This window comes from Saccharomyces kudriavzevii (assembly GCF_947243775.1).
Source record: "Saccharomyces kudriavzevii IFO 1802 strain IFO1802 genome assembly, chromosome: 13".
NCBI lineage: Eukaryota > Fungi > Ascomycota > Saccharomycetes > Saccharomycetales > Saccharomycetaceae > Saccharomyces > Saccharomyces kudriavzevii.
In genome coordinates, this window is record NC_079284.1 from 600,130 (window position 1) to 612,920 (window position 12,791).

The following is a 12,791-nucleotide window of genomic DNA, read 5'->3' on the forward strand; positions in this document are numbered from 1 at the left end:
ACATTTACTTATCGAAGTACGCACCGGTGCAGTTCTTCATTAAATACACTTTTTAATCTCTATTGTTTATATATCGTTTATTCGTACCTTCGGGGCTCTACGGCGTTTTCTGTGGTTGGCAGTAGTTACCGATTACCAAGATCTTTCGTTCCGCTTATTCCAGAGGCAACACAATCCCGGTAAAAAAAACACCCCAGAATCTAGAAAGAACATCATCGAAGCTGTTGAGGTGCGGCTTGCTGACAATGCTGATATTCATTAATCAGTGTTTACCACTTCCCTGTTCCTCTCCTTACGTAACAATTGTTCTTCATTTCTCCGTAGAATGATCGCGCCAAGGCAATTTTTCTCGAGGATTTGAGAAAAATAAAAAAACTCATTTCCATGACAACTTCTAACAATTGACCATCGAATGAAATTTTGGAATTTTTCACAACTTGCATCTGGAGTCGAATTTTTTTCGTGTTTTTTATTATTTGCACAAGGTAACTGAAAGAGAACAAAATCACAGATATATATTATTGAGTTATACAGCCATTGCTTTCTTTTTTATTCCTTCGACAATGCTAAGAATCTGCGTGAAAAGGACATATGTAAGGGTCAATCTTCCAATATTATGTCCAGCACTCCAAACAAGGAAGGCGAAGTTACATATAAGAGCTGGGCTAAATGTTGAAACAAGCAGTATAGGCAAAAATGGTTCAAACAAAATACACGTCGATGTAAATGATTTACAAAAACAAGCTGAACTTGAAAAAGCTGCAATAAAGGAATTGGAAAAAAATCTACATTATCAAAAATTCGCTGAGGCATTCAACACTCATGACCACGTCCACTTACGAGAATCAGAGGTAGAACAGAATGATTCGGTTTCATTGGGCTCGATACGGGACTACAAAAGCAGTCGCAAATCCGAACATTCCCATGTGCCTTTATCGTTACCCTTGCATTCTCATTCCCATGGACATACACACTCCCATGCTACACATAATCCATTACTAGTACTCAGTACCGAGCAGATAAGAAAAAATGCAGGTGTAAGAATTACATGGGTAGGCTTAGGCGTAAATGTTGGTATTGCCATAGGTAAATTTTTTGGTGGTATCGTATTCCATTCACAAGCGTTGTTTGCGGATGCTATCCACGCAATAAGTGATATGGTTTCTGATTTGTTGACTTTGCTTTCAGTGGGGCTAGCAGCTAACAAGCCTACCTCTGACTATCCATATGGGTACGGGAAAATTGAAACCGTAGGTTCTTTGGCCGTCTCTACAATATTGGCCATGGCTGGTATATCTATCGGCTGGAGTTCTCTATGTGCACTAGTAGGACCCATAATTCCACATGCCATTATTGAAACCTTAGGAAGCATAGGACATGCTCATACTTACTCTGAAGATATCATTGAGGATTTTACTGATATAAACGCGGCTTGGATTGCCGCCGCTTCCATTGCAGCCAAAGAATGGATATTTAGAGCCACAAGAAAGATTGCTATCGACACTAATTCAAATGTGCTAATGGCAAACGCTTGGCATCATCGTGTTGATTCACTGACTTCTCTTGTTGCTCTGGTGGCAATTAGTACCGGTTATCTGGTTAATATACAGTCACTGGACACAATCGGCGGCTTAATTGTGTCGGGGCTGATTATCAAAGCCGGTGGTGAGGGTATGTGCATTGCAATAAAGGAACTAATCGATCAATCGGTATCTCATGATGATCCGCGTTACCTAGAACTAAAAACATTAGTTAAAGATACGTTGAACAAACTGATTTCTAATAATAATTCAAAGAGACCGTATGGAGTAAAAGAATTGACATTATTGTCTTCAGGGCCAAATCTACGTGGTCATTTAACCTTGGAAGTTCCTTTACAGAAATGGGGAAATACTTTAGGTGTCAACGAATTCGAAATTGTAACTCACCATTTACGCGATGTATTAACTAACGATATATCAAATTTAAGAAGGTTAGATATCGAATACGTTGAGGAGAAGGGAAATGAAGAAGATGATCGAGCAAAAGTATCACAAAATTACGAAAAAGTACTCCTTCCCAAACATGACCATGGGCACACACATAGTTGAGTCTCCACAGCTGTTGGATGGGTAAAAAAAGAGAGGAAAGAATTGAGTATACCCAAAATGCATACCACAACCATAAGATGCAAAAAAAAAAAAGAGAGACGATTCACTATTATGTCAAGTATTCTTGTATCCAGATTTATGTACGGCATACAAATCTGCATTTATTATTTATAAGTAAATCACTAATTATTATATTTTTACTTTGATCTTACAGGATCTTCTTTTTGTAAGGCACGTGGAAAACGATCATGACTGTCTATGAGACTAAAAAGGAAGACCGAGGGAAAACAATGGCACATATTTCAGATGGTCATACATATTTAAGAGAGTTCCAGAAGACCCGACAGTGTAGATAACTGAGGGTATAATGGTAGAAGTAACTGCAGCTTGTATCATTATTGGTGACGAAGTGCTAAATGGAAAAGTCGTTGATACGAATTCCACCATTTTCGCCAAGTACTGCTTTGACCATGGAATTCAATTGAAAGAAATTGCAACTATAGGGGATGATGAAACTCAGATCGTAAATACTGTGAGAAGATTAGTCAAGGATCATAATTTTATTATTAGTACAGGTGGTATTGGTCCCACCCATGATGATATCACTTATGAATGTATGGCGAAAAGCTTTGAGTTGCCTTGTGAGCTAGATGCAGAATGCAAAGAGCGAATGAGGCGTAAGTCCGATCCCGAGGCAAGACTAGATGCAGATGCTCTGAAAGCGCATTATCAGATGGCAACCATGCCGAAGGGTCCCAGCGTTAAAAACTATTATGTATGTGATGATCTATGGGTACCCATTTGTTCCATTTCACACAAAGTCTACATACTACCTGGTATTCCTCAACTATTTGCAAGAATGCTAAAAGCATTCACTCCTACGTTAAAGAAAATCTATAATTTGGAAAAGGATCCACGTGAATACGTCCGTTATTTTGTTAGAACACGATTAACTGAGTCACAAATTTCAAAAGAGTTAAAACAGATTCAAGATGAATCGACAAAAGTTTCAGATGCAATTAAAATTGGATCATACCCACATTTTGGTATGGGGTTCAATACAGTTAGCATTTTGGGCGAAAAGAAAGATGATGAATATTTAAAGGGCGCAGTTAACAGAGTTGTTAACAACCTCGAGGGAGAAGTTATCTCTCCTGAACAGGAAGACAGGTTCTCCAATCAGGAGTGATGAATACTCGAATACTTAGCGATATGTACAAATATATAGAAACTCTCGAGAAAGAAAATTTTCTTGTTCAACCGCCGGATCCATTCTCCAAGCGATGCAAAAAGAGCACATCAATACTTATAGCAAAAATATACTAAGCACACCTGCCTCAGCTTTTCAAATTATTAGCCAAGGCCTGTAAAAAAATCCAAAGAAGCAGTATTTCCTTAATTCGAATAGTGAGTACTACGTCTGTATGAATAGAAAGTTCAGTCGCGTCATTCTCATGAAATCGCTTAAAGGCAAAAAGGCAAAAAAAAACGCGTCGCGTTAGAAAATATGTGGATGAGCGTCCCTTGGGAGGAAGCATTCGGCATAAGAAACTGAACTGAGCTGTAGTGTATGTGTGTGTTGTCTTGCATTTGTTAATTGCGTTTCTCCTTTTATAAGCGGTATGACAGTAGTAAGTAGCTAGCCAAAGACGTCAAAGACAGTTGAAAAGGTGCTACTAAAACCTTGACTAGAATAGGCGTTCACACAGAATAGGTAGAAAAGAGAGACTCTGGTAAAAATGGCTGAAGTCTCCAAAATGACATTGAAGATTCTCTATACATTGGATAACGGATCCAATGGTAGTTATCTAGCCCGTTCTAAAACTCCGACACAGGTGAGAGTAGCTAATATTCCTAACCCATTCCTAACGGCCTCGAATGAACATGCACAGTTAAGAATTGGCGCAATCCATTTGAAAACTATATTACATGAAATATATTTGAATTCTCCTGAAGTGTTAGATCATGATACTCTTAAAGATGGCCATGATTACAACCTGTATTATCGTGATATCTGCGAAGTGGACGAACCATTAGTAAGTCTTGGCCTTCTTTCAAGGCTTCGAGAAAAGTTTCATAAGATCCACAACGGTACATATTGGCTCACAGAAAACAGCATTAGTGAAGAGGAAAACGAAGGGACTGATGAAGTAACTGAAGAAGAGGATGAGGATGAATCTTTCATAGTGACGGGAAGGGTTTGCTCGAATTTTTCTGCTTTGCTGAGGAGATCGTATAGTAACGCCTCGAGTAAAGATGGAAGGATCGCGAATAACAACGTCGCAGAAGAGACTTTAGAGGTTAAGCTAAGATTCTCTAAAGTTGTGAATAGCACAAGGACCTCTATTAGTGGCGTTGCCAATTCTACGATATCAAGCATTCAAATACAATCGCCTTCTCTGCCATCGTCAGCATTTCCGCTCACTTCAAGAATGCAACCCCTTTCTAAAGGCAGTCAAATGAAAAACTCAAGGAATACAAGGACCACGGTAACAATAAATAGCACCAGTAATGCAACTTCGGGGCACAGACAGACAAATCCTATGCCTGCTCCAAAGGCTGTCAGAACACAGTCTCTACCTATCTGGAACCTTAAACCAAATTCAACCAACACTGGGTTCCCTAGAAACTCAATCGCACATAAAATATATTTAGCAGATAGAAAAACAGAAGCTCAGCAACAAAACAATCAACACCAAAATTTAGCCTATGAAATAAACACTTTGCAAAATGATAACACTGTCCAGAGGACTAAGATTGATGATTCGGTAAGCAAGAGGTTCGACTTCATGCTTAACAAGAAGAAACCCATGAAAAAAATATCTCCTACAACAGCAACGATAACAAGAAAAATGCCTTCTGTAATTGTGAACCTTAAGCAATCAACAAAGAATAGCAATGAGAAAAAGGCAATTGGCAAGCAAGCAATTTCCAAAGTTAAGAACTCTGATTCCAAAACGCCCATCAAGTTCATGCTGGCGGAGCAAAGACGATCGTCTATTGTAGAACCACTAAGTGATAACGTCGATTCAATCTTAAGCGACATGCTATCAGAATCAATTAATCAAGGACAGAAACCACAACAGAAGCAAAAGCAGCAAAAAACTTCTGCGATGAAGGAAAATGATAAAGAAAATATTCCCCCTCAAAATATAGCCGATAGAGATAACAAGCTTTATGATGAGTTAGATTTCAACACTGACTTCCCCATGAATGACTTTTCGGACATAGTATTCAAAGATGAGATGGGATGGATGCCTAACTTCAATTTATTTGAATCGCCAACTTCAGTAGCTGGCTTACGTCTTAATCAACAAAACTTTAAACCCTCTTCTACAACACCCAGGGATCCGAACACTTGCAATACGGTTACTTTCGAAAATGAAGATGTTAGTGAAGTTGAGATTGTGCAGAACAGCAAGATTTCATTAACTAGTGATGTTGACAAAACCTCTCCAATCGATTCATTGTCTATACCGTTGATTGAACTTAATCATTCAAGTTCAGCAACTAATACACAACATGTATCAATAAAGGAAGGTTCGGCGCTAAATATAGGTGATAGCAACAATAACACCCCCAGTGATAATGACACGAAGGACAGGACAACATCAATAATACACTCAGACAATTCAAGATTCCAACCAGCGCTTATGAATTTTTCAACTCCGGCTGATCAGCCAGCTTCTGACAATAATGTTGCAAACTCGAAGAAGCTCATTACTTTGCTAGAAGTAAAGCAAAGTAAAAGATCACAGGGTGAGGCCCTGGACGAAGAGGAGGAAGAAGACCTTAAAAAGCAAAAGACGATACCTTCTTCACCTTGTGGAATGTTCAATTATCATCAAACTGAAGGCATAGAGTTATGTGAAGGTATGGTCGACGAGGGACGAAACCAAGGCGTTGGTAATGAAGATGAAAGCGATAAGACCAACGACTTGTTTTCAACTTTCGTAAACCCTGGAAGAGCGGGAAGCCAGGCTGTAACGAGCCCCATCAGCGAGTATCAGTCTATGAAGCATTGATAATGAATAGTATAATCGACATTGCATATATAAATATACTTGATCATACATAAGGTAATTTATAGAGAACGAAAAGAAATAATAATTAGCATTTTTCAGGTCGTCATTGTTTTTCGGGCTCAGCTGCCTTACAAATGAGATTGCTTGTGTGTAAAAACAAATTCATGTAATCATCAAACTTTTCTTCATCATTGGCAAAAATGGTATCTTTGAATATAGGATTCATCTCTACCTCTACTTCACGTGTTGTGAATTGATGGGAAAGCCCATTCCGCTTAGTAGTAACTTTAGTCAAATCCAAGTGCAAAGGTATCATCTTATCATCGAAGCAGTAGGTAGAGCGCTCTTTAAATCTTTGTAATACAGAATCATTCCCTAAAAAGGCTGAAATTTCGTACTGAGGTACTTCAATACTGATGCTAACTTTAGCGTCTAGTGAACTTTGAGGATAATGAAGAAGAAGATCCTTGACGCGAATCTTTTTGATATAAGTGCTTTTTGATTCCTTGCTTTTCAGGTCTTCTGAACAACGCCAGGAAGCTAGCCTATCGGCTTTGGGAACGTTCTTAACGTTATATATCGTATCTTTCGTATAAGTTTGTGCCCGTCTGACAGCGCTTAGTGAACCTATTTTTGTATTTACAGGCTTTGAACAGAGTAATTCTTGAAATCTCGAGAACGTTTTTCCGGAAACATTAGATACCAAGCGACCATTACTACCCTGAACAATGGAAGGCTTACTGCGATGTGCTATTCTGCGATGTGTCTTTTTGTCTGTTATCATGCCAAATTTAATTTCGATTTCAATATGGGGTATCGAATCTTTACGAATACGAGTAAGATGAGTCCATACCAGTTTACAGACGTGTTTATGGAACTTCTTGACAGCACCGGAGTTCTTTGGTAGCCTTGCTGATTTAACTGGCCTAGTTGTTTTCGAGATATGTAAACTTCCCAGCTTCCGAACCACATCACTATCAGCAACTTTTGTGCTGGCGTCGTCGTGAGAACCACTCTTGTTGGAATGAATTTCAGGCTGATCAGGCATATCTGGAACCCGCTTTAATGTTTTTCTTTCTCACTTTGATGATAAACAAATGAGGCAATCAATCCAAGGCAAACAAAAAAACATAAAAAAATAGTCAAGAAGTAATAAATTTTTCCCTGTAAAAGTGTATAAAGTATATAGATGATCGTTGCGGAACAATAGAAAAGGTTGTTTTTTTTTGCTACATCTACCTGTAGCCCCAGAATTATTGAAAAAATAAATGAAGTGAAATGAAGAATACAAAGAGATATTAAAGAAGCTTTGACGTAATACATAATTCGACCGATTGACAAAAATACCCAGAATGATAGAAAAGAGAGAAATGAAGGAAAGAGAAAAAGTTCGTGCCTGCAACGAATGTGTCTCGTTAGTCATTCAGAAGAGGCGGGACTGAAGCTCTTCGAAGTGTAGGGATTGAACTTGACAGTCTTTTCCTCCTTTGGAGTGGAAGAAGAATATGGTTGGGATATTTGCAATTGGGTCAATAAGGCATGTTCCATGTAATACTTGTCAATCTCCTGATATACAACTTGTTCTTCCGGGGTCAGCAAACTTCTTGGACAATAGAAGATATCGTCCTTGAACGTCTTACTGATATTATTTTTATACATTATGGTGTTCATGCAATCTTTCTGATCGGTGAACTCATCATTAGAACACACTCCACTGTTGTTGGGGGTGCTATAGCTGAAGATGTCAGAGTTATTGTTACTGTGGGGCGCCGAGGGTGAATAGAATGACTGAGGGCTGCTGAGGTGGAATTCATGTTGTTGGTTGCTCTGCGTGAGGCAGAGACTTGTGTTCATTTTTGCCTCCGCTTGCAAAAGTGGAGTCATTTTTTGATTTTACGTTTTTCTGTTATGAAATCACGAGAATTAAAGTGGGGGGAAGCAGCAAATATAAGGGGCTGCGAACAAATTCCTTATAAACAATCCGTAGAGTAAACACTACTTGTTATTCAACAGTAATGTCAACAAACAACAATAACAAGCAAGGACGGCAAAAGCAATACGAACGGGTTAGTGTAGACGGCACGAGAGTAAAGTTGCGTAGAGTGGGAAACAGTGTTCCGCTCGAGGGTATTGTTCTTGTTCTTTTTATAATTTCGGCATTTTTATGCTCGGTGTTTCCCAACAGAAGCGGATATATTTTAAGGGCGCGGAGATGAGCAAAACTGCAAGCGACATCAAAATATCTGCATAACAACGGCAATCAACGCGCACGCGGATGGCCAAGAGGGTACAATAGCAGCAGTGATGCGGCTTGTGGCTAGATGGAGGAGTGGGTGCGCTGGAGCTTATTTTTTTGCGTCTGGTGGAGCGTCTTTGGTGTGATCGAAAGTTTGCACCTTTGACGGCGATGCAAAAGTGTCGTTACTATCCGGAGGAAGCTCAACAATGTTCCGATTTTGGATTGGCGGTTGGTTCAGGAAAAGTGGCTGCATGTAATTGTATATGGGGAGCGGATGAGGACGAGGGGGAGGTTGATGCGGTAACGAGATGGGCGCAGAGGGTATAGGATGCGGGAAGTACGGTGAAGCGTAAAGAGAAATAGCATTTTGTGCGTTAGCGGGAGTCGCTATAGGTAGGTTGTAAGGAAGGGGAGCAGGCTGGACAACAATTCCGTATGGGCGTAATTGCGGGAACATTCTTGTCCCTGCATTTGGCCCGTTCACAGTGTTACCGGAGGACTGCTTCTGTCTACGTAGGGACATCAGGTCAACGTCTGAGTGAACAGAAGATTGATGCTGTCTTAAGTTATCGATTCTACTAAAAAATTTAAGGCAGATATTGCATTGGAATGGTTTCTCCCCTGTGTGTTTCCTGATGTGTCTAGCCAAATGTTCGGCCCTGTTAAAACTCATATTGCAATCAGGGTATCCCACGCATCTATAATTTCTCTTGACTGAGGCGTTTTCTTTCGTCCTTTTCGGCTGTTTTCCTCGCATGTTTACTCAGTGGCATACTAGTTGTCCTAGACTATAGATGAAGATGGGGGGGATTAGAGCTATGAAGTCGCAATTGAATCAAGAATAAACGAGAGAAAGAGAAGGGGGCGTCTGTTCATATGCACACAAACTCTAGCAACATCAAGAAGATATAATGAGAGAAAAGAAAAGGGAAATATTGTTATAAACGATTGAAGGGATCCGCTGAGAAATGAAAAAAAATAAAGAAAGTAAGAGAAGAAAAAAAATTTAGGAATGGTAAGGATAAAAAAATCTTCGGAATTGAGAAGAAGGGAAAACTCTGCTTAAATAAGATAAACTTTCCCATGGCTTAGGAGTCCCGCATCTACGTAGTTTAATAGTCCGTGCGGTGACATGGAAAACTGTGCAGGACCCTATGGCTCGAGAACTTGGTAGCAGGGGTTTTTTTCATATTAAACTGAGCAGAGGAAAAAAAAAAATCAGTTACGAGGTTCCCAAAGAGCGACGGAAGTTTTTTTTTTGTGGGGGGGAATGACCGAGTAGCGTATCCGCAAGCATGTCATAGGAGAGAAAATTGACATGGAAAGATAAAGAAACCCAAAAAAAGAAACGACAGCAAGAAAGCTGGACTGCATTGTCATGCATGCACGCTTTCTCTCCCTCGTTGAATGGGTGCTAGCAACCTTGTAGCCTAAATGTACCGCAGGGTTGCCACGAGAAACAAAAAAGAGAGAGCAAATAAGCAAGCCCTTATTCCTGCTTTTCCCTCCTGGCAAAAAAACAATAGATGCACTCAATGGAGAGCATGCTGTTGCCCTATTCCGGGCGGTTGTTAATAAGCAACACCTCCAATTCGCCCTTGTGTCCTTGGATATTTAGTTTTGCTGTAGCCCTCAAAAAAAATGAAGGAGCGGGTAACAAGGGCTTAGTCGGCGTATAGAATAGAGGTGAAGGTAGGCGTGAAAACTGCAAGGCGCGCTATAAAAAGCGAAGAGGAAAACTACCATTTTACAACTCTCCAGATTGCGTCCTCTTGACCTGGCGTGTTTTATCAAAAAAGAGCAGTATGCAGGTGAGCGCGCAAGTGAGAACTGGAAATGTCGTAGTTGTGGCATTTCCCATTCTAGCTTTGTGTTGCTCACGCACATACAGACACCCAAAAACATCAAGAAAAGCCTTTCAATAAATTGCTTTTTTCTTGGCGGAAAAGAGGGAAAAATGGTGGGGAGAAGGGTCCCGGAACTTATGTTTCAGGCCCTTCTTTTTCCTTTTTTTTTTACTTTTTTCCTCCCGGAAAATAATTTTTCAGGACCAATTACCGTAGTTGCGACTACACCAATTGTTGTTCATACCCCTACGATTTACTTTTTGAAAACTAGTTTTTGGGATAATAAAGTTGTAAAATTCCCTTTTTCCACCCCAATTTGTATTTCATTCGTTACAAAATTGGGACTAACATTAAGGGCGACAGTTTGTTTTTTTTTCATATAAAATTTTCTTGGTTAAGATTCCTTGTTCTTAACGAAATTACATACGTATTCAAATTATTTATTAGAGAGTCGGCACTGTCTTTTAAGGAAAAAAGAAAATATAATACTAATAGTAAAAAGGCAGGTACACTAGGGAAGAGGAAAGACGTTTCGTTACAATTTTTGATTATCGGTTTTGATAGAGAAGTGGTATGATTATACATAATAGGAGTTGAGGCGCATGTTTGTTTTATTATTTTCTTGTTTCCACGACAGATGGAACAACAACGACCACAACAACAATAGCAAATATGATGAAGCAGATGATCATACATCTTATTTTGTTCTTCCTTGCCTTTCTGGCACTCTTGACAGCCTTGTTGGTGTGGCCTACACCTTGTTCTACATCCTGCTGAGCGTCTTCTACGTTCTTGTCAATGACATCCACATTTTCTTGTTGTTCGATGACCAGCTCTTCCATATCATTAAACAGCTGGGTCAATTCTGCCATTGTCTTTTCCAACTTCAATAATTCTTGGTGTCTTGTTTGCACCTCAGCCAAGGCCGTCTTTGCCTCACCACGTCTATTGGCGTTTAGCAGGGCTTGAGAAAAGATTTGCTGACCGTTGACGTCATTGATGGCGGCCTCCACTTCTTCCTCAGTGGCTTCCGGCTGGATAATCGTATACTGTCTCTTGGCTTGCTCTTTGCTTTCCTCCTTGTAATTGGAATCAATAATCCTGTAGTCTTGAATCAACTTTAAGAACTTCTGTCTAGAGTTTTCCGCCTGGGCCTGTTTATTAGGGTCGTGTAAGCCATCCCTTTGAGCGTCTTTAATATCTGCTTTCAATTGGTACTGTAAGTCTGTGGCTTGAGAGATATAGTCATCCAAAGAGCGTCTCAATTCCATTTCTTGTTCCTCGCTCACCTGGGTCAGCAGGTCCTTGTGCTGCGCATCGATTCGGTTGATGATGTTTTCGTACCTGGACAAGTTAGCGTTAATCGAGTTGATCACGTTCATGAATGCAACAAAATCGTCGCTGCCATCCGTGTGGCCAGTGGGGGTATTGTTCAAGTCCTCTTGCATTTCATAGTTTTCAGCGTACGGATTGTTATTCCCGTAAGGATTAGCGTTGCTCATCTCTGCAATGTGTGCGTGTACTGGCTGTTTTGTGTGTGTGTATATGTCACTATTGCACGCTATTCCGGCTCTCTTTCCCATATACCATGCAATTCAATCTGTCACCAGCATATATGTCATACCATTTTGCTTGTTTTTTTTTCAACCATCACTGAAACTGAAGGCACCAGAAATGGCCATTTCGTAAACAACAGCCGGGTGATAAGCACATCGTTTAGGGGGACCCTTTCGGCTGTGTGTTACCCAGACCGGACATGCCAGAAAGATGCCACATACCGCCTTTTGGCTAGTCTCTCTCTGCACATATATGCTGCTTATAAGAGCTTCAGCGTTTCTGCATCTGTCGGATATAAATTCAGCTTGACCCTTCACATCCGATTACATACGATGACTATCAAATCAACCAAAAGTTTCCAGAACTGTCTTGAGGCTGAAGTGCCCGGTTATAATGATTGCCCTACGGTCCTGTTTTCCATCGATACTAATAGCGGCCCCAGATCGAAAACAAAAGCAAGAGTGAAGACGAAAAGATGTGTGAGCGGCACACTTGCCACAGGAGTATTTGATCTTTATGGGAACACCAAATCAGCCACCACGCCGCCGCCGATATTGAAAAGGCCATCTTCAACCGTTGCTCAACAAGAATCCGGCAGTGAGAATGTGCCTGCCAAGAGCCAAGGGGATAGTGAGCCCCAAAAGACGTCATACAGTGAAGACAATTTACTTGCTAAGATCAACAATCTCTCTGGGCTCGGTTCGAAATTGACCTCGAGGGAGCTGGAATTTTACAAAAAAAAGTTAGATTCTAATATTGCCAATATTTTACAAAATGATCACACTAAAGCCGTGCTGTCGCAGATCCTTGACGAAAAGGATAAGCAAGTGGCTGTGAGGACCATCAAACATTGGATGATTACCGATACGACAATTTCCAACTGGTGTCCCGCATTTTTGAAACTTTTCGAAAATGGCCTTTGAGTAGTCCATAATATAATCACATTTATACAAGATGAAGTACATTATTTATTCTTTCTTTTTTGTTAACACGTTTTGAATTCTTAAGAAAGAAAAAAGCATTTACAATTACC

At 40.1% G+C, this 12,791-nt stretch overlaps 8 protein-coding genes across 8 annotated transcripts; 4 read left to right on the forward strand and 4 right to left on the reverse strand.

Annotated features, from left to right (window-relative positions):
• Window positions 1-563: 563 nt before the first annotated feature.
• Window positions 564-2,090, forward strand: MMT1 (Mmt1p; the record flags this gene model as incomplete). The annotated part of the gene is made up of 1 exon (XM_056230417.1): window positions 564-2,090. One exon carries the CDS (start codon window positions 564-566, stop codon window positions 2,088-2,090), a length of 1,527 nt encoding a protein of 508 aa, XP_056084337.1.
• A 367-nt stretch (window positions 2,091-2,457) lies between these two features.
• Window positions 2,458-3,279, forward strand: FPY1 (flavin adenine dinucleotide pyrophosphatase; the record flags this gene model as incomplete). Its single annotated transcript, XM_056230418.1, has 1 exon — window positions 2,458-3,279. The coding sequence occupies one exon, from the start codon at window positions 2,458-2,460 to the stop codon at window positions 3,277-3,279; it is 822 nt and encodes a 273-aa protein (XP_056084338.1).
• Window positions 3,280-3,829: 550 nt separating this feature from the next.
• Window positions 3,830-6,115, forward strand: SPT21 (Spt21p; the record flags this gene model as incomplete). The annotated part of the gene is made up of 1 exon (XM_056230419.1): window positions 3,830-6,115. One exon carries the CDS (start codon window positions 3,830-3,832, stop codon window positions 6,113-6,115), a length of 2,286 nt encoding a protein of 761 aa, XP_056084339.1.
• A 103-nt stretch (window positions 6,116-6,218) lies between these two features.
• CTL1 (polynucleotide 5'-phosphatase) lies at window positions 6,219-7,163 on the reverse strand (the record flags this gene model as incomplete). The annotated part of the gene is made up of 1 exon (XM_056230420.1): window positions 6,219-7,163. The coding sequence occupies one exon, from the start codon at window positions 7,161-7,163 to the stop codon at window positions 6,219-6,221; it is 945 nt and encodes a 314-aa protein (XP_056084340.1).
• Window positions 7,164-7,534: 371 nt separating this feature from the next.
• Window positions 7,535-7,999, reverse strand: SKDI13G3110 (uncharacterized protein; the record flags this gene model as incomplete). Its single annotated transcript, XM_056230421.1, has 1 exon — window positions 7,535-7,999. One exon carries the CDS (start codon window positions 7,997-7,999, stop codon window positions 7,535-7,537), a length of 465 nt encoding a protein of 154 aa, XP_056084341.1.
• Window positions 8,000-8,460: 461 nt separating this feature from the next.
• On the reverse strand, window positions 8,461-9,111 carry RGM1 (Rgm1p; the record flags this gene model as incomplete). The annotated part of the gene is made up of 1 exon (XM_056230422.1): window positions 8,461-9,111. One exon carries the CDS (start codon window positions 9,109-9,111, stop codon window positions 8,461-8,463), a length of 651 nt encoding a protein of 216 aa, XP_056084342.1.
• Window positions 9,112-10,815: 1,704 nt separating this feature from the next.
• Window positions 10,816-11,703, reverse strand: SSO2 (syntaxin; the record flags this gene model as incomplete). The annotated part of the gene is made up of 1 exon (XM_056230423.1): window positions 10,816-11,703. The coding sequence occupies one exon, from the start codon at window positions 11,701-11,703 to the stop codon at window positions 10,816-10,818; it is 888 nt and encodes a 295-aa protein (XP_056084343.1).
• Window positions 11,704-12,090: 387 nt separating this feature from the next.
• ADD37 (Add37p) lies at window positions 12,091-12,681 on the forward strand (the record flags this gene model as incomplete). Its single annotated transcript, XM_056230424.1, has 1 exon — window positions 12,091-12,681. The coding sequence occupies one exon, from the start codon at window positions 12,091-12,093 to the stop codon at window positions 12,679-12,681; it is 591 nt and encodes a 196-aa protein (XP_056084344.1).
• Between the last annotated feature and the right edge of the window lie 110 nt (window positions 12,682-12,791).